This window comes from Pseudophryne corroboree, chromosome 12, assembly GCF_028390025.1.
Source record: "Pseudophryne corroboree isolate aPseCor3 chromosome 12, aPseCor3.hap2, whole genome shotgun sequence".
Taxonomy (NCBI): domain Eukaryota; kingdom Metazoa; phylum Chordata; class Amphibia; order Anura; family Myobatrachidae; genus Pseudophryne; species Pseudophryne corroboree.
In genome coordinates, this window is record NC_086455.1 from 75,329,104 (window position 1) to 75,350,445 (window position 21,342).

General features: G+C 47.7%; 1 protein-coding gene across 3 annotated transcripts in view; it reads right to left on the reverse strand.

Annotated features, from left to right (window-relative positions):
- The window catches only part of TTBK2 (tau tubulin kinase 2), a 406,138-nt gene that overhangs the window by 10,418 nt on the left and 374,378 nt on the right, over positions 1 to 21,342 (reverse strand). For all 3 annotated transcript variants that reach the window (XM_063947656.1, XM_063947657.1, XM_063947655.1), the window contains one exon: positions 5,713 to 6,929. In XM_063947656.1, the coding sequence (XP_063803726.1) occupies positions 5,713 to 6,929 (1,217 nt within the window). The remainder of the gene's footprint in view (positions 1 to 5,712; positions 6,930 to 21,342) is intronic.

A 21,342-nucleotide genomic window follows, 5' to 3' on the forward strand; every position in this document is an offset into this window, starting at 1 on the left:
GTTTTGGTTTTAATAGATTCCTGACCAGTGTCATGAGCTCCTGAGCTCTCTCTATCGGGAGATAAACCCTTTTCTGGTCTGTGTCTAGGATCGTGCCTAGGAGAGGCAGATGAGCTGTAGGAACCAACTGCGACTTTGGAATATATAGAATCCAGCCGTGTTACCGTTACACTTCCAGAGAAAGTGATACGCTGTTCAGCAACTGCTCTCTTGATCTCGCTTTTATGAGGAGATCGTCCAAGTACGTGATAATAGTGACACCTTGCTTCCGCAGGAGTACAATCATATCCGCCATTACCATGGTGAATATTCTCGGGGCCGTGGAGAGACCAAACGGCAACATTTGAAATTGGTAATGACAATCCCATACCGCAATTCTGAGGTACGCCTAATGAGGTGGATAAATGGGGACCTGAAGGTATGCATCCCTTATGTCCCGATTCACAATAAAGTCTCCCCCTTTTTAGGCTTGCACTGACCGCTCTTTGCGATTCCATCTTGAACTTGAACCTTCTCAGGTATATGTTCAGGGATTTTTAATTCAATATAGGTCTGACCGAACCGTCTGGTTTCGGGATTACAACATGGTCTAACAAAAACACCCTCTCGTTGAAGGAGGGGACCCTTGACCACCACCTGCTAAAGATACAATTTGTGAATTGCAGTTAACACTGGCTCCCTCTCTTGGGGGGGAAGCCCGCAGGGCCGTCGGTGAGGGGGCATCTTCTCACAGTCCAGCTTGTATCCCTGAGACACAATATCTATTGCCCAGGGATCGAACAGGGAGTGAACCCACTTGTGGCTGAACTTACGAAGGCGTGTCCCCACCGGGCCTAGCTCCGCCTGTGGAGCCCCAGCGACATTGGTGGATTTTTGTAGGGGCCGGGAAGGACTTCTATTCCTGGGAACTAGCTGCCCGGCTCTGACAAGAAAGGACGCACCTCAGACTTTCTATGTTTATTTATTCGAAAGGCTGCATTTAATAATGTTGTGCTTTCTTAGGCTGTGCAGGAATATAAGGCAAACTAGCAGAATTACCAGCTATAGCTGTGGAGACCAGGCCCGAGAACCCTTCTCCACACAATCCTCAGCCTTCCATATGCCTCTTAAGTCAGCATCATCTGTCCAATGCATATTCTACAGGACACGTCAAGCAGAGATCGACATAGCTTTGACTCTAGGACCCAGTATACTCATGTCTCTTTGGGCATGCTTTATAACAATATATCTATCACTTAAGACAGCATCTTTAATATATTTATATTGCATACTAGGGTCTCATCTCTGCTGATAAGGTACCTGTCCACGCTGCCACAGCGCTATAAACCCATGCCGACACAATCGCCGGTCTGGGTAGTATACTAGAATGTGCACGCTATCTGCAGGAACCCTGAGAATAGCAAGTGCTACCGTCTGTGCAAACAGGACACCCTAGGGGAAGATTCTCAACACATCCTGGCCCTAGTGGGGAAAGGATACAGCCTGAGAATTCTCTTGTGGGAAGCTGCCGTCTCTTGTCTGGAGATTCCCGCTCTTTTTCCTCATGAGAGGAGGGAAATTTACCTCAGCATTCTTCCCCTTAAACATGTGTACTTTCGTGTCAGGGACAGATGAGTCATCAGTGATATGCAAATCATCTTTTATTTCAATAATCATATATTGAATACCTTCTAGCCATCTTGGCTGTAACTTTGCATCATTGTAGTCGACAGTGGAGTTAAACTCCATGTCGATACCAGTGTTTGTTATTATGGATAGTGAGCATTGAGAGACTCTGAAGGTCTCTGTGACATAGGGACAGACCTGGGTAGATTTCCTGTCTGTTCCCTAACCATTTGTGCAATAAATTCACCTTAGCACTTACACATATCCAAACAGGTGTCGGCGTTGTCGACGGAGACACCCTCTCACACACATATCCGCTCTATCACCTCCTTAGAGGAGCCTTTTACCTCAGACATGTCGACACACGCGTACCGACACACCACACACATAGGGGATGCTCTATTTGAGGACAGTTCCCCCACAAGGCCCTTTGGAGAGACAGAGAGAGAGTATGCCAGCACACACCCCAGGGCTATATAACCCAGGGATTACACTACAATTCAGTGTTTACCCAGTAGCTGCTGCATATACAAACTTTGCGCCTAAATTTATGTCCCCCCCCCTCTCTCTTTTCACCCTTTGTGTACCAGGATACTGCCGGGGAGAGCCTGGGGAGCTTCCTTCCAGCGGAGCTGTGAAGAGAAAATGGCGCTGGTGTGCTGAGAAAGAAGGCCCGGACCCCTCAGCGGCAGGCTTCTGTCCTGTTTCTGACTAAAAATGGCGGGGGTTTTACACATATACAGTCACAGACTGTATTATGTGTATATAATGCCAAAAGGTATTCTTATTGCTGCCCAGGGCGCCCCCCCCCCCCCCCTAGCGCCCTGCACCCTACAGTGACCGGAGTGTGTGGTGTGCAGTGGGAGCAATGGCGCACAGCTGCAGTGCTGTGCGCTACCTTAATGAAGACCGGAGTCTTCTGCCGCCGATTTCATCTCCTTCTTCTGTCTTCTGGCTCTGCAAGGGGGACGGCGGCGCGGCTCCGGGAACGGACGATCGAGCTCAGGCCCTGTGTTCGAACCCTCTGGAGCTAATGGTGTCCAGTAGCCTAAGAAGCACAAGCTAGCTGCACGCAGGTAGGTTTGCTTCTCTCCCCTCAGTCCCACGTAGCAGTGAGTCTGTTGCCAGCAGATCTCACTGAAAATAAAAAACCTAACAAATACTTTCTTTCTAGCAAGCTCAGGAGAGCCCACGAGGAGCACCCAGCTCTGGCCGGGCACATATTCTAACTGAGGTCTGGAGGAGGGGCATAGAGGGAGGAGCCAGTGCACACCAGATAGTACCTAATATTTCTTTTAGAGTGCCCAGTCTCCTGCGGAGCCCGTCTATTCCCAATGGTCCTTACGGAGTTCCCAGCATCCACTAGGACGTCAGAGAAAAGGGAAACGACTAAATTACTTGGGAAGCTTATTTGTTCTGTGTGACGTTCTGTGACAGCAAAAGGTTCCTCCTACAACCCCGCCTAAAAACCGGGGGGGGTTGTGTATGACCAGGCAGACAAGCCACAATCTAGGACGCAAGAGTTTGCCCCCATCCTTGCAGCCCTTTTATGTTCGAGAACTAATTTGATCAGCTGGGTCTGCAGTCTGCACACATCTTTCAAAAGGTTCGGCTGTTGTCACCTGCGCTGCACTCCTTTTACTAGGCAATATAGATTAAACATCTTTTTTTTAAAATTGGCTACAAATGTCCATTATACCATAAACAACCCTGCATGTATAGTTGCTTTTGTTAATATGGAGGAAACTGTAGTGCTGGCCAAGGAACAGTAGCAGCTATTTTGCTGGATGAACTAGTATTTATGAGGGGTGTAGTATGGCTGACCGCCGGTCAGCTTACCGACGCCGGTATCCCGACAGCATACCGACGCCGGGATCCCGGCGGGGAGGGGCGAGTGCAGCAAGCCCCTTGCGGGCTCGGTGGCGACCTGCGGTCGCCACGGGTTCTATTCCCACTCTATGGGTGTCGTGGACACCCACGAGTGGAAATAGTCCCTGTTGGTCGGCATGCCGACCATCGGGATACTGAGCCGGCGGGATGGTGGAGGAGGTCATGTGACTGTCGGTCAGCAGACCGGCGGTCACATGAATACCACCCATTTATGAGTATGCAACCTTTCCATTGATGAGGAACCAGTTACATCACAGAAGTTCAAAGAGAGCTATTTTGGATACGGAGAGGAAATTAATAAGAATGCAGACTATATATGCAGTGACCTCACTAGGAAGCACAGTCTAAATGATGTTACTAGCTCCTAGTGAACTGGATCATTTAAAATTAAAATTATTCTTTTAAATTTATGCAAAAAACAGAAAATAATCTGAACACTTGAGAATAGTACAGTATGCTGTATATAATATATGAATAATTCTTATGTTTTATTGCACTCTTGGTAACAAGTATGCTAATGAGCTGTACAGCAATGTACAGGGTTTTCCTATTGGTTGAATGATAACTACCCGGGGAGTCCTAGAGGAACACACTTCCCATTTGAATGGAATACTGTTATTTAAACTTAGTGCACTTAGAAGGGAACCCCATTAATGACACACCGTTTGGTACACTATTCAACTTTACAGGGGGTCATCACATGACTTCCAGTGACATTTTTCTTTCTTATTTCCTAAATAATTAGCTGTAATATTTTTTTATTTAAACGTTTTTTTTTTTTTTTTTACTAAACCAGAAAGCAACTGTTCTATAAGCAGTGTACCAAAACGGGATGTATTTATGTGACCGGCAGGGTCACAATACTGACCGATACATCCCGACCCCTCTAAATCCCAACAGTCGGCGTGCCGCCTAGCTGGGACTATTCCTGCAAGGGTCTTCGTTTCGCTCACAGCCCCCCCCCCCCCCCCCACCCCCATCCCCATCCCACGGCCGGCATTATGCTGCCGGGATCCTGCGCAGTTTACATTAAGGATACTTGGGCAGATGTATGAAGCAGTGATAAGAGTGGAGAAGTGTGCAAGTGGAGAAGCGTGCCATGGCAACCAATCAGCTGCTACATATGTTATAGAATGCACTTGATTAATGGTTATATCGAAGCGTATTGGTTGCCATGGCATAATTCTCCACTGGCTCACGTCTCCACTCTTATCACTGCTTTTTTACACCTCCCCCCTCTCTGACTTTTATAAAAGGAGGAGAGGAAAAGCAGAAGAGAGTAAGAGAGTAGAAAAAGGGATGGGGAACATCAAAGCAGAGGTTCAAGTACAGTATATTGGTTGTTCTTCATGAGACTCTAAAGATATACTAAGCCTGTGAAGGAATCAGGTAGGAGAGAGAAATCCACAGATACAAAGATATTAGACAGTGTGTGTGTGTGTGTGCGCGTGTGTGTGTGTGTGTGTGTGTGATATATATATATATATATATATATATATAATCATTTGTGTCATTTATTTAGATGTCGGAGTGCCACCTCACGACACACACACACACATATATATATATATATATATATATATATATAAATACTCTGCGCTCCGGCACTCTCGGCCTCCCCCATAGGGTGTACCTTGCTCCGGTGCCCTCCTCAGGGTAAGCGACCCTTGTACATGCACAAATAGACAATAAGAGGCGGCACTCAGCAGACTTGTGATGCAAAATCAAAAAAGTGTAATAGGTACGGTCAACGTTTCGGGGACCACCTCCCCGTCTTCAGGACCTGAAGACGGGGAGGTGGTCCCCGAAACGTTGACCGTACCTATTACACTTTTTTGATTTTGCATCACAAGTCTGCTGAGTGCCGCCTCTTATTGTCTATTTGTATATATATATATATATATATATATATATACATACACACATACCCACACAGTATACATACAAAGCTTATCCATGTAAAGACACAGATACTGTATGATTGCTTTCTTAACACTGATCATTGTTGGATATTAAATACTAAAATGGCTTTTCTTACAATAATATCGTGGTATGGGCTCAATTAAATCTACAGTACATTCAATGTGATACTCTACTGATAGTAGTCATAGTTGATAACCAAACATGTAAACAGTGTTTGTAATTTCTATTTTTCTTAATTCTTTATTTTACATTACTCTGAATTAAAAAAAAATATCCCTGCACCCTTATTCTCACCTTGTCTCCACTCCGGCTCGTGTCGGCGGTTTTCCAGGTGGTGGCCTAGGAAGGAATGGAGTTGAAGGTGCACTGCTGATCTGCTCATTACATGTCCAAGAAACAGGACGAGGAATCTTGCTTTTTCTGGACTGAGGGGCGTGAGATGTCACAGTTTCATCATCAGACTGTCTGACATTAGAATCGGAAACTGTTCTAGGAATGAATAAAACTTCTTCCTCTGACAGACGTACAGCTGGTGGTGAGGTCTTTTCTTCCACAGACTTGTCAGAGGCACTTGAGAAGTCACCAAGAAATGACTTCACTTGTCGCTTTTCCACCAAGAGCCTGGCAAGATCTATCTGATGAGCTTTTTTCAAGAGTAGTTTTTCTTTTGCAGAGATGGGAGAAGACGATTCTGATGCAGAGTCAACCTCCTGGGCCAATACAGGAATCCTACTGTGTCTGGTGGAAATAGAAGACTTTGTAAGATCCTTTTTATACTGGTGAAAGCCATTACTTAGGTCAAATTGCTCCCCATTCTGTTGATGACTTTTATCTTTATTACATTCTTGCTCAAGTAACATGGACATGTTTGCCTGATGGACAGGAAAGCCATTAGCAGTAATTATTTTCTTCTCTTCGTGAAAACCGTTTTGCTGAGATTCTTCAAGAGAACTCACTACAGGCACTGCCATATAATCAACCTTTTGTGGATCTGTACCTGCTTCGGTCTTTGTTGCTTGATCATCATAGGGTTCATTTGGCACAGAGTGGACCCTACTGTTCTCAATGGGGTGATAAATATCAGGCATCATGCCTTCAGAATATTTACATTGCTCAGGAGAAAGCCCACGTGGAAGGAGCCCTTTGTTCTGGTCCATTTTGCCCTCAAGGAAACCAAGCAGAGAGTTGGAGTACGATTGTACTGGAGTCTCCACGTACCTTTTCTCAATTAGCATTTGGTCACATTCATTAACCAAGTTTGTACTGCCTGAGAATATGGATGTCGCACAAGCCTTCTCCTGGGTACTTTGATCTAAATCTAGAGCAAGATTTGCTTTGCTTGTACAAGTTGCAATAGCATCTTCTGATGCCCTATATCCTGGTGGATTCTCTGGTGACGACAACATCTCCAAGACATGGGATTGCCGAAATTGCTTTTCTAAATTTGTCCCACACTGGAAGCTCTCTGATGCAGACTGTGTGGATGTAATAGAAGGCCGAGGAATTGTCATCTACATGTAAAGACAGGTAAAAAAAAAAAATAATAATAATAATAAGTCAATTAAGTTATAAAAAAATATTGTCAACAAAAATCAGGATTTTTTTTCCCCTCCCAAAATTTTGCAATTTAAAAACTAGTGGCAACCATCAACTTATATTCAATGGTTTCAATCATATACAGTAGTTTTATTCAACAAATAGAATACTCTAAGACAATTTATCCCAGTCTGCATGCAATTATCTGTAATTCACAGTACAAATTTATATAATAATTCCCTACGGTCTGTACAGTCTCCAACATGCACAGTGAGAGCAGAGGCACACACCAACAACTCCCACTGTTAGGGAGATTAGAAAGACCTAGCGCTGGAACAGAGGAGGACCCACCGTGCCGCCAGGAAAGGGGGTTAAGTATGGGAGTGCAATGGAGCGGGTGTGGATCAGCTGTAGTGGGCAGGACAGAGGGGGTCATTCCGAGTTGATCGTAGCTGTGCTAAATTTAGCACAGCTACGATCATGTTCCCAGACATGCGGGGGGACACCCAGCACAGGGCTTGCTCGCCCTGCATATCTGTTCGGCCCCCCTGCACGAGTACAAAAGCATCGCACAGCGGCGATGCATTTGTACTTGTTGAGTAACTCCCGGCCAGCGCAGCTCCTGTGGCTGACCGGGAGTTGCTCATTGCTGCCGCTGCAGCCCGCCCCCCGCATGGTCCGACCACGCCTGCGCTGACCGGACCACGCCCCCAAAATGGCAGCCAAATGCCGCCGTGCCGCCCCCTCCCGCCCAGCGACCGCCTCTGCCTATCAATCAGGCAGAGGCGATCGCTAGGGAACGACGGCCTTCAACCATCCGGCTTGCGCCGGCGCCGCAGTTCCGGCCCCATCGCTGCGATGCGATAAACTGCAGCGAGTGATCGGGTCGGAATGATCCCCCAAAGTTTTGGGGACGTTGTTTGGGGGGCTTTTGGACAGAGCAGCAAAAAGAGGATAGGGTAGGACAGAGCAGGGGGTGGAGTAGCAGACAGAGAGAGAGGGCAAGTCAGACTGTGGTCACCCGGCAAGTCAATCTTTCTAAAAATACTACCTAGAAAATATTTATTGCAATGCATGTGCATTTTTGTAACGTTCATTAGCACATTAACCATACAACAGTAAACAAATTATACTGAACCACAAGACTGCCTACAATTGATCTTCTATATATATATATATATATATATGACGGTTCTAATAAACTTTGCTACCCACCAAATATACCTTGACAGCTTGCTTTTTCAGTGAAATAATGAATGAACTAATGTTTACATTTATCCTGCTCATGTAATTTGGGACAATGAAAAGTTATTAATAAAACAGCGACAGTCAAGGACAGGACACTTAAAACAGCGCTACCACAGGGTGTTTCACTCGCTAAGGGCCCCAAAGGTTTTCTAGTTAACTTCAAAGTAATTGGCCTAATTTGGAGAAATTTGACACACATACCGTGGTGTATGAGATACATAAGGAAGTCATAACAAGTGTTGAAAGTGTTCGCCATGAGCATCCAGGCCAGCTGTTCATACATGCGCGAAGTGTGGCTTTGCGCCTAGCTCTAAATGAAGCCCATAGTGCGTAAACTGAACTGAATTTGGTTGCATACTATAGATATTATTAAGAAGGTGGAGAGTGATTGCAAAAATGTCACTGAACACCATAGTAAGAGGGGAGGGTTTTCAAACCTTGGCGAGAGATAGAGTACTAACCAATGAGCTTCTGTTATTTTACAAACTGTGCCAAGACCTGATAAATCTCTGCTTGAGCAAGATGACATTAAATTGAAGCATTTCCTTATAGGAATACAGAAAAAAAGACATTAGATCTGGCGAGCACAGAGAGTAAGCATATACTGCACTGAATTGATGCAAACAAGAGCAGTCTCCCTAAATCAGGCCTGGCCAACCTGTGGCTCTCCAGCTGTTGTGAAACTACACTTCCCAGCATGCCCTGCCATTGTTTTAACTTTCCCTAATAGCAAAACTGTGGAAGGGCATGCTGGGATGTGTAGTTTCACAACAGCTGGAGAGCCGCAGGTTGGCCAGGCCTGCCCTAAATACTGAGTGAGGAAATAAAGAAGGGCTATTTGATAGAGATAAAAATATAAATTGAATATAGTGAAAGGGACAGATGTAGCTCTTTTTACTTAAAAAAAATAATAATAAAAAAAAATAAGATTTTACTTACCGGTAAATCTATTTATCGTAGTCGGTAGAGGATGCTGGGAACTCCGTAAGGACCATGGGGAATAGACGGGCTCCGCAGGAGATAGGGCACTTTAAGAAAGCTTTGGATTCTGGGTGTGCACTGGCTCCTCCCTCTATGCCCCTCCTCCAGACCTCAGTTAGGGAAACTGTGCACAGAGGAGACGGACAGTACGAGGAAAGGATTTTAGTTAATCCAAGGGCAAGATTCATACCAGCCACACCAATCATACCGTATAACCTGTGATAAACTACCCAGTTAACAGCATGAACAACAACATAGTCTCCGTTCAAACCGATGCAACTATAACATAACCCTTATGTAAACAATAACTATATACAAGTCTTGCAGAAGAAGTCCGCACTTGGGACAGACGCCCAGCATCCTCTACGGACTACGAGAAATAGATTTATCGGTAAGTAAAATCTTATTTTCTCTAACGTCCTAGAGGATGCTGGGGACTCCGTAAGGACCATGGGGATTATACCAAAGCTCCCAAACGGGCGGGAGAGTGCGGATGACTCTGCAGCACCGATTGAGCAAACAGGAGATCCTCCTCAGCCAGGGTAACAAACTTATAGAACTTTGCAAAGGTGTTTGAACCCGACCAAGTAGCAGCTCGGCATAGTTGTAGTGCCGAGACCCCTCGGCCAGCAGCCCAAGAAGAGCCCACCTTCCTAGTGGAATGGGCCCTAACCGATTTAGGTAATGGCAATCCCGCTGTAGAATGCGCCTGCTGAATCGTGTTACAGATCCAGCGAGCAATAGTCTGCTTTGAAGCAGGAGCGCCAACCTTGTTGGCTGCATACAGAACAAACAGAGCTTCAATCTTCCTGATCCTAGCTGTTCTGGTCACATAAATCTTCAAAGCCCTAACCACATCCAGGGACTCAAAATCCTCCAAGTCCAGTGTAGCCACAGGCACGACAATAGGTTGGTTCATATGAAAAGATGAGACCACTTTTGGCAGAAACGGAGGACGTGTCCTCAACTCTGCCCTATCCACGTAAAAAACCAGGTAGGGGCTTTTATGTGATAAAGCTGCCAATTCCAAAACACGCCTTGCCGAAGCCAAGGCCAACAACATGACCACTTTCCAAGTGAGATATTTCAACTCCACTGTTTTGAGTGGCTCAAACCAAGGTGACCTGAGGAAACTTACTACCACATTAAGATCCCACGGCGCCACCGGAGGTACAAAAGGAGGCTGAATATGCAGCACCCCCTTCACGAATGTCTGTACTTCAGGAAGAGAAGCCAATTCTTTTTGAAAGAAAATGGACAAGGCCGAAATTTGGACCTTTATGGACCCTGATTTTAGGCCCAAATCCACTCCTGTTTGCAGGAAGTGAAGCAGACGACCCAAATGGAACTAATCCATAGGAGCAGCCCTGGCCTCACATCAAGAAACATATTTTCGCCATATACGGTGATAATGTTTCAATGTCACATCCATCCTAGCCTTTATTAGCGTAGGGATGACCTCCTCCGGAATACCTTTTTCAGCTAGGATCCGGCGTTCAACCGCCATGCCGTCAAACGCAGCCGCGTTAAGTCTTGGAATAGACAGGGCCCCTGCTGCAGCAGGTCCTGTCTTAGAGGAAGAGGCCATGGATCTTCTGTGAGCAACTCTTGCAGATCCGGATACCAAGTCCTTCGTGGCCAATCTGGAACAATGAGGATTGTCCTGACTCTGCTTAGTCTTATTATTCTTACCACCTTGGGTATGAGAGGTAGAGGAGGGAACACATAGACCGACCTGAACACCCAAGGTGTCACTAGAGCGTCCACCGCTACCGCCTGAGGGTCTCTTGACCTGGCGCAATACCGCTTTAGCTTTTTGTTGAGACGGGACGCCATCATGTCTATTTGAGGCAGTCCCCACTGACCCACGATCTGTGCGAAGACTTCTGGATGAAGTCCCCACTCTCCCGGTTGCAAGTCGTGTCTGCTGAGGAAGTCCGCTTCCCAGTTGTCCACCCACGGGATGAATACTGCTGATAGGGCGCTTACATGGCCTTCCGCCCAGCGAAGAATCCTGGTCGTTTCTGCCATGGCCACTCTGCTCCTTGTGCCGCCTTGGCGGTTTACATGAGCCACTGCTGTGACATCGTCCGACTGAATCAGAACCGGTTTGTTCCGAAGCAATGCCTCCGCTTGGCATAGGGCGTTGTATATGGCCCTCAACTCCAGGACGTTGATGTGGAGACAAGTCTCTAGATTTGACCAGAGACCTTGGAAATTTCTTCCCAGTGTGACTGCTCCCCAACCTCAGAGGCTTGCGTCCGTGGTCACCAAGATCCAGTCCTGAATTCCGAACCTGCGGCCTTCTAGGAGGTGAGAACTGTGCAGCCACCACAGGAGAGATACTCTGGCTCTGGAAGACAGGGTGATCCTTTGATGCATTTGTAAATTTGTCCAGTAGATCCCATTGAAAGGTCCTCGCATGGAACCTTCCGAAGGGGATGGCCTCGTACGATGCCACCATCTACCCCAGGACACGCATGCAGTGATGCACTGAAACCTTTTTTAGCTTTAATAGGTTCCTGACCAGGGCTATGAGCTCCTGAGCCTTTTCCTGGTCTGTGTCTAGAATCAGGCCCAGAAAGGTCAGACGCGTTGTAGGGACTAGCTGGGACTTCGATATACTGAGAATCCAACCGTGACTTTACAACATTCTCACCGACCGCGAAACGCTGTCAAGCAACTTCTCCCGAGATCTCGCCTTTATGAGGAGATCGTCCAAGTATGGGATAAGTGTGACCCCCTGCGCAGGAGCACCATCATTTCCGCCATTACCTTGGTGAAAATTCTCGGGGCTGTGGAAAGCCCAAACGGCAACGTCTGAAATTGGTAATGACAGTCCAGTACTGCAAATCTCAGGAACACCTGGTGAGGAGGGAAAATCGGAACATGAAGGTATGCATCCTTTATGTCCAAGGACACCATCCAATCCCCCCCCCCTCCAGGCTGGCGATGACCGCTCTGAGCGATTCCATCTTGAACTTGAACTTTTTCAAGTACAAGTTCAGGGATTTTAGATTCAAAATGGGCCTGACCGAACCATCCGGTTTCGGGACCACAAACAGGGTTGAGTAATACCCCTTTTTCCTTGCTGGAGAAGAGAAACTTTGACTACCACCTGTTGAAGATACAATTTTTGAATTGCAGACAACACTAACTCCCTCTCTGATGGGGAAGCTGGTAGAGCAGATTTGAAAAACCGGCGAGGAGGCACGTCTTCGAATTCCAGCCTGTATTCCTGAGAAACAATCCCTATTGCCCATGGATCCACCTGTGAGTGAACCCAGACCTGGCTGAAAAAGCGAAGACGCGCCCCCACTTGAGCTGACTCCCCCCGGGAAGCCCCAGCGTCATGCGGTGGACTTTGCAGATGTAGGGGAGGACTTCTGCTCCTGGGCACTAGCTGCATGCAGCTTTTATCCCTTGCCTTTTCCTCTGGCAAGGAAGGACGATCTCCGTACCTTCTTGCTTTTATTGGAACGAAAGGACTGCATTTGATAGTGAGGTGCCTTTTTAGTATGCTGCGGGGGGACATAAGGTAAGAAATTCGATTTACCGGCCGTAGCAGTAGAGATAAGGTCCGAGAGGCCTTCTCCAAACAACTCCTCCCACTTGTAAGGCAACGACTCCATATGCCGCTTTGAGTCGGCATCCCCCGTCCACTGTCGGGTCCATAAGAGTCGCCTAGCAGAAATAGACATAGCATTTATTCTGGAGCTTAGTAAACAAATGTCTCTTTGAGCATCCCTCACATATAAAGCAGCATCTTTGATATGCTCTAGGGTCATTAGAATGGTATCCTTATCTAGGGTGTCAAGTTCCGTAGATAAGGAATCTGGCCATGCTGCGACAGCACTACAAACCCAGGCTGATGCCATAGCCGGTCTAACGATAGTACCGGAATGTGTGTAAATGTGCTTCATGGTAACCTCCTGCTTACGATCAGCAGGATCCTTGAGGGAAGCTGTATCCTGAGAAGTCAGTGCCACCTTCTTGGATAAGCGTGTCAGCGCCTTGTCTACCTTAGGCGAAGATTCCCATCGTATCCTGTCCTTTTGTGGAAAGGGATACGCCATAAGAATCCTTTTGGGAACTTGTAGTCTCCTATCTGGAGATTCCCAAGCCTTTTCGCACAAGTCGCTTAGCTCAAATGAGGACGGAAAAGTGACCTCAGGCTTTTTCCCTTTATACATGTGTATCCTCGTGTCAGGGACAGGGGGTTCCTCAGTGATATGTAAAACCTCTTTAATGGCCATAATCATGTAACGAATGCCTTTTGCCACCTTTGGTTGCAATTTTGCATCCTCATAGTCGACACTAGAGTCAGTATCTGTGTCGGTATCTGTGTCAGTGATCTGGAATATGGTGTGTTTTTGAGACCCCGACGGTCCTGGTGCCACAGGGACAGGCATGGTCTGACCACCTGACTGATCCCTAGCTTCAGCCTTGTCTCCCCGTTTATGCAGTAAATTTACATTTGCATTCAAGACATTCCACATATCCACCCAGTCCGGTGTCCGCATTGCCGACGGCGACCTGACAATCATGCACTCCCCCACCTCCTTAGGTGAGCCTTCCTCGTCAAACATGTCGACACACACGTACCGACACACTTCACACACACAGGGAATCTATTTTCTGAAGACAGGTTCCCCCTGAGGCCCCTTGGAGAGACAGAGAGAGAGTATGCCAGCACACACCCCAGCGCTATATGACCCAGGAGAAACACACAAAATGTTTACCCAGTAGCGCTGCTTAATGTGTAAATGCCAATAATGTGCCCCCCTTCTACTTTAAAACCCCCTTACACCGTGTGCCAAGCAGAGGAGAGTCTGGGGAGCTTCCTCTCAGCGGTGCTGTGGAGAGAAAATGGCGCTGGTGAGTGCTGAGGGAGAAGCCCCGCCCCCTCGGCGGCAGGCTTCTGTCCAGCTCAAACTTACTAAAAAATAGCGGGGGCTCTTTTATATACATGTATTGTGCCCACCTGTACATGTATATATACTTTTGCCATAGGAGAGGTGTTTTATTGCTGCCCAGGGCGCCCCCCCTGTGCCCTGCACCCGTACAGTGACCGGAGTGTGTGAGGTGTATGGAGCAATGACGCACAGCTGCAGTGCTGTGCGTTACCTCTGTGAAGCCCCGAAGGCTTCTGCCACCTTAGACGTCTTCTGGCTTCGTTTCTTCTGGCTCTGTCAGGAGAACGGCGGCGCGGCTCTGGGGGGTGAACGCCCAGGACGAACCTGTGTTCACTCCCTCTGGAGCTAATGGTGTCCAGTAGCCGAGGAAGCAGAGCCTATCATTTAAGTAGGGCTGCTCCTCTCTCCTCGGTCCCTCGATGCAGGGAGCCTGTTGTCAGCAGTGCTCCCTGAAAAAGAGAAACAAATCCAAACAAAAATGCTTTCTAAGCAGGAAACTCAGGAGAGCTCCCTGCAGTGCACCCATTCTCCTCTGGGCACAGTCTAAAACTGAGGTCTGAAGGAGGGGCATAGAGGGAGGAGCCAGTGCACACCCAGAATCCAAAGTCTTTCTTAAAGTGCCCTATCTCCTGCGGAGCCCGTTTATTCTCCATGGGCCTTACGGAGTCCCCAGCATCCTCTAGGACGTTAGAGAAAAGATGTTATCAGTCACAACTATTTTAAAGTATGCAGAGCAACAAGCTGTCTAACACAGTTACTATTAATGATAGAGTTGGACTGTGATATATAAGATATGTAAGACGGGATACATATGATATCCCGGCAGACGGGATGCCGGCTGTCACTATACAGACAGCGGAATATCGGCAGCGAGCCAGCGGGTCCCCTTGCCACGCATTTTGCCTGGTGGCTCACTTCGTTCACCAAAGGTTCTATTCCCAATCGGTAAGTGGCGTGGACCCACCAACCAAATGGGAATCCAGAGGGATTGTCGGGCTGCGGACCTCCTGAATCACGGGATCCCGACAGCTGGTATATTGACTCAGGCTTGGACTGGCCCACAGGGGTACAGGGGAAACCACCAGTGGGCCCCACTGACTGGGGGTCCACCTCCTGCTTTAAGGATCAGGTTCCAGACTGTGCACTTGAATTATACATTATACATATGTTACCTTATACAGGACTATGGTGTATTTTCTACAGTGCATTGCTGTTATTAATCTGGTACATTATCATGCATGCAGCAGCTGAATTTAATGAAGGGGCCCAGACGTTGCACTCTCTAATGGTTACTCAAACCAATGTGGTGGCAGGCCACACCCCCTCTGCAGTCTAGCCACACCCCTAAACATGGGCCCCTACCACTGCATTACCCCGGAGGGCCCTACATGCCCCAGTCCGACACTGTATTGACTGCATCCCTATAAGATAATAATATACACCTGACATTAGAGGAACTTAAAATATACTGTGCTACCATACTCCTCATACTGTATGACTGACCGATTCTTATAGGTCTTCCTTGCTGGCAAGTACTATGGAGGAGTAGGTGATGGAAGCAGCTCTCCCTTCCCAATTATGTAGACCACACAAGTCGAGGATTTTTTAAAGAAATGTATTAGATTTATAGTCCAGTGTGATTAACCTTGAGACATAAAAGGAGGGGCACTTAATAAATCTCAAAACGACGGACTAATGTTAATACATACACACACAAAGTTAAGAATCCTGGACTCTGTAATCATATCGCCTGATCTTATTTTTTTTTTAGAACAGATGTTTATTAATAAGCCTTAATGTGGTACCAGGAAAGGCAGATCGTTTAGATCTGATTGAAGATGACATACAAGTCTTTCATATCCAGTCGTGAAAGTAGAAAAAATGCCTTATAAGCACTGTGTGCGGGCGACAAAGGTGCGCGCTGAAAAATTTGGGTGTGGCAAAATGCAACGTGGGGCGTGGCCAATGAAAATGGGGGCGTGATACACGTATGGGGTGGCCAGATACACTTATGACACCAATAGTGCCAGATACACACATGCCCCCACCGTGCCAGATATGCTCCTACAGTGCCAAATGCACAAATGCCCCACGGTGCCGGATGCACAAATGCCCCCAGTAGTGCCATATATGCCCCCACAGTGCCAGATACACATTGCCCCAGTGTGTCAGATACACATTGCCCCAGTGTGTCAGATACACATATGCTCCCACAGTGCCAGATATGCTCCCACAGTGCCAGATATGCCCCCACTGCTCCAGATACACATATGCCCCCAGAGTGCCAGATGTGCCCCTTCAGTGCCAGATACACATGCCCCCACAGTGCCAGATATGCCCCCACAGTGCCAGATATGCCCCCACAGTGCCAGATATACATGTCCCCACAGTGCCAGATACACATGTCCCCCACAGTGCCAAATACACATATGCCCCCAGAGTGCCAGATATGCCCCCCAGAGTGCCAAATACACATGCCCCCACAGTGCCAGATATACCCCCACAGCCAGATATACATGCCCCCACAGCGCTAGATATACATGTCCCCACAGCACCAGATATGCCCCCACAGTGACAGATACACATATGCCCCCACAGTGCCAGATACACATGCCCCAACAGTGCCAGATATACATGCCCCCACAGTGCCAGATACACATATGCCCCCACAGTGCCAGATACACATATGCCCCCACAGTGCCAGATACACATAACCCCACAGTGCCAGATACACATGCCCCCACAGGAATGACCTCATCCGGAATGCCTTTTTCCGCTAGGATCCTGCGTTCAACCGCCATGCCGTCAAACGCGGCCGCGGTAAGTCTTGGAACAGACAGGGCCCCTGTTGCAACAGGTCCTGTCATAGAGGAAGAGGCCACGGATCTTCTGTAAGCATTTCCAGCAGATCCGGATACCAGGTCCTTCGTGACCAATCTGGAACAATGAGAATTGTTCTCACTCTTCTTTTTCTTATTATTCTCAACACCTTGGGTATGAGAGGAAGAGGAGGAAACACATAGACTGACTGGAACACCCACGGTGTCACTAGGGCGTCTACAGCTACCGCCTGAGGGTCTTTTGATCTGGCGTAATACCTCTGTAGCTTTTTGTTGAGGCGGGACGCCATCATGTCTATCTGGGGCAGTCCCCACTGACTTGCAATCTGTACGAAGACTTCCTGATGAAGTCCCCACTCTCCTGGATGCAGGTCGTGTCTGCTGAGGAAGTCTGCTTCCCAGTTGTCCACTCCCGAAATGAACACTGGTGTCAGTACGCTTACATGATTTTCTGCCCAGTGAAGAATCCTGGCGGCTTCCGCCACTCTGCTTTTTGTGCCGCCTTGGCGGTTTACATGAGCCACTGCGGTGATGTTGTCGGACTGGATCAGAACTGGTTGGTCGCGGAGTAAGGTCTCCGCTTGACGTAGGGCTTTGTATATGGCCCTCAGTTCCAGGATGTTGATGTGAAGACAAGTCTCTTGACTTGACCAAAGACCTTGGAAGTTTCTTCCCTGTGTAACTGCTCCCCAACCTCGGAGGCTCACGTCCGTGGTCACCAGGATCCAGTCCTGACTGCCGAACCTGCGGCCTTCTAGAAGGTGAGCACTCTGTAGCCACCACAGGAGAGATACCCTGGTTCTGGGGACAGGGTGATCAACTGATGAATATGTAGATGTAACCCGGACCACTTGTCCAGCAGGTCCCATTGGAAAGTCCTTGCATTCAACCTGCCGAAGGGAATGGCTTCGTATGATGCCACCATCTTTCCCAGGACTTGAGTGCAGTGATGCACTGACACCTGTTTTGGCTTCAATAGGTTCCTGACCAGAGTCATGAGTTCCCGAGCTTTTTCTATCGGAAGATAAACCCTTTTCTGGTCTGTATCCAGAATCATGCCCAAGAAGGTCAGACGAGTCGTAGGAACCAACTGCGACTTCGGGATATTGAGAATCCAGCCGTGTTGCTGTAACACCTTCAGTGAAAGTGAGACGCTGTTCAGCAACTGCTCTCTTGATCTCGCTTTTATGAGGAGATCATCCAAGTATGGGATAATTGTGACACCCTGCTTGCGCAGGAGCACCCTCTTTTGCGCCATTACCTTGGTGATCGGGGCTGTGGAAAGCCCAAACGGCAATATCTGAAATTGGTAATGACAATCCTGTACCGCAAATCTCAGGTACGCCTGATGAGGTGGATACATGGGAAAATGAAGGTACGCATCCTTTATGTCCAGAGATACCATAAAATCCCCCCTTCCAGGTTGGTGATGAACGCCCTGAGCGATTCCATCTAGAACTTGAATATTTTCAAGTATAGGTTCAGGGATTTTTTTTTTAATTTAAAATGGGTCTGACCGAACCGTCCGGTTTCGGGACTACAAACAGGGTTGAGTAATATCCCCTCCCTTGTTGAAGTAGGGGAACCTTGACCACCACCTGTCGAAGATACAATTTGTGAATTGCATTTACCATTATCTCCCTTTCTGGGGAAGAAGTCAGCAGGGCCGATTTGAAAAACCGGCGAGGAGGCACCTCTTCGAATTCCAGCTGGTCACCCTGAGAAACAATTTCTATTGCCCAGGGATCCACCTGTGAGTGAACCCAGATGTGGCTGAAAATTCGAAGACGTGCCCCCACTGGGGCGGACTCCCTTAGCGGAGCCCCAGCGTCATGCAGTGGATTTTGTAGAGGCCTGGGAGGACTTCTGTTCCTGGGAACTAGCTGTGTTGTGCAGCTTCTTTCCTCTGCCCTTACCTCTGGCAAGAAAGGACGCACCTCGTACTTTCTTGTTTCTCTGTGACCGAAAGGACTGCATCTGATAATGTGGTGCTTTCTTAGGTTGTGAGGGAATAAAAGGCAAACATTTTGATTTACCAGCTGTAGCTATGGAGACCAGGTCCGAGAGACCTTCCCCAAACAATTCCTCACCCTTGTAAGGTAAAACCTCCATATGCCTCTTTGAGTCGGCATCACCTGTTCATTGCCGGGTCCATAAGACTCATCTAGCAGAAATCGACATAGCGTTGATTCTAGAACCCAGTAGGCCAATGCTCATATATAAGACAGCATCGTTAATATAACCCCGGGACAATAAAATGGTACTCTTATCCAGGGTATCCGATTCCTTCGATAAGGTACCTATCCACGCTGTTACAGCGCTACAAACTCTAGCCAACACTATTGCCGGTCTGAGTAAGGTACTAGAATGTGTGTAAATGGACTTTAAGGTAGCCTGCTGTTTGCGATCAGCAGGATCCCTGAGGGTAGCCATATCTTGGTGTCCACGCTTTTTTTCCCCCTTGGGGAAGATTCTCACCGTATCCTGTCCTTAGCGGGAAAGGATACACCCTAAGAATCCTTTTGGGAATCTGCAGTTTCTTGTCTGGAGATTCCCAAGCCTTTTCAATAACTCGTTCATGAGATGGGGGAAAGGTTACCTCAGGTTTCTATAGCCTATACATGTGTACCCTCGTGTCAGGGACAGGGGGTTTCTCTGTGATATGCAAAACATCTTTTATTACAATAATCATATATTGAATACTATTTGCCAATTCTGGCTGTAACTTTGCATCATCGTAGTCAACACTGGAGTCAGAATCCGTGTCGGTGTCAGTGTCTACTATTCTGGATAGTGGGCGCTTTTGAGACCCCGGAGGTCCCTGTGACATAGGGGAAAGGCAGGGTTTGACACCTGTACATTCCCTAGACTCAGTGCAATAAAATCACATTAGCACTAAAACATTCCACATATCCAACCAGTCAGGTGTCGGTGTTGCCGACGGAGACACCACAGTCATTGACTCCACCTCCTCCCTATGAGAGCCTTTTCCCTCAGACATGCCGACACACGCGTACCGACACACCACACACTCAGGGAATCCTCTTATCTGAAGACAGATCCCCCACAAGGCCCTTTGGAGAGACAGAGAGAGAGAGTATGCCAGCACACACCCAGCGCTATATGACCCACGAAAAAAAACACAATATGTTAACCCAGATAGCGCTGTAATCTATTTCTGCGCCAAATTATGTGCCCCCTTCTTTAAAACCCTCTTTCACTGTGGATAAGCAGGGGAGAGTCCGGGGAGCTTCCTCTCAGCGCTGTGCTGTGGAGAAAATGGCGCTGGTGAGTGCTGAGGAAGAAGCCCCGCCCCCTCAGCGGCGGGCTTCTGTCCCGCTAAAAAATAATTAAAAAACTGGCGGGGGCTCTTTATATATACAGTGCCTAGCTGTATATATCTTCTTTTGCCAGAAATTGAGGTTATATTGCTGCCCAGGGCGCCCCCCCCCCCTGCGCCCTGCACCCTTACAGTGACTGCCATTTGTGTGTGCTGTGTGGGAGCAATGGCGCACAGCTTAACTGCTGTGCGTTACCTCAGTGAAGTTCTGAAGTCTTCTGCCGCCTCTGAAGTCTTCTTTCTTCTCATACTCACCCGGCTTCTATCTTCCGACTCTGTGAGGAGGACAGCGGCGCGGCTCGGGGACGAACTCCAGGGTGAGACCTGTGTTTTGACTCCCACTGGAGCTAATGGTGTCCAGTAGCCTAAGAAGCAGGGCCTTGAAACTCACAGAAGTAGGTCTGCTTCTCTCTCCTCAGTCCCACGATGCAGGGAGTCTGTTGCCAGCAGTGCTCCCTGAAAATAAAAAACCTAACAAAATACTTTCTTTCAGGAAACTCAGGAGAGCTCCCTGTAATGCACCCAGTCTCCTCTGGGCACAGTAGTAAACTGAGGTCTGGAGGAGGGGCATAGAGGGAGGAGCCAGTGCACACCCATACCTAAAGCACACCCATACCTAAAGTCTTTCTTAAAGTGCCCATGTCTCCTGCAGAGCCCGTCTATTCCCATGGTCCTTACGGAGTCCCCAGCATCCTCTAGGACGTAAGAGAAATGTTGATGCTGCAAAAGCATTACATTTGGGTACAGCTGCTATATTTCAAGCCTCAAGCTTGGACTGATTATCATATCACCATTAATTATGCTTAGCAAAAGCAATAACCCTTGTTGTCATCACTGTTCCCACTGCAGTATTAATTAGAGAGTTCTAGGGTATTGAGGAACTAAAGGGTGGAAGATTATGTTAATACAACAAATTAAATCTTGACTCATTGTCTAAATCAGGAGTAGGCAACCTGTGGCATTCCAGTTGCAGTTGGTCTATATATCCCAACATGCCTTACCATCTTATCATGCCCTAACAACAAAAACATGGAAAGACATGCTGGGATATTTTGTTCCATAT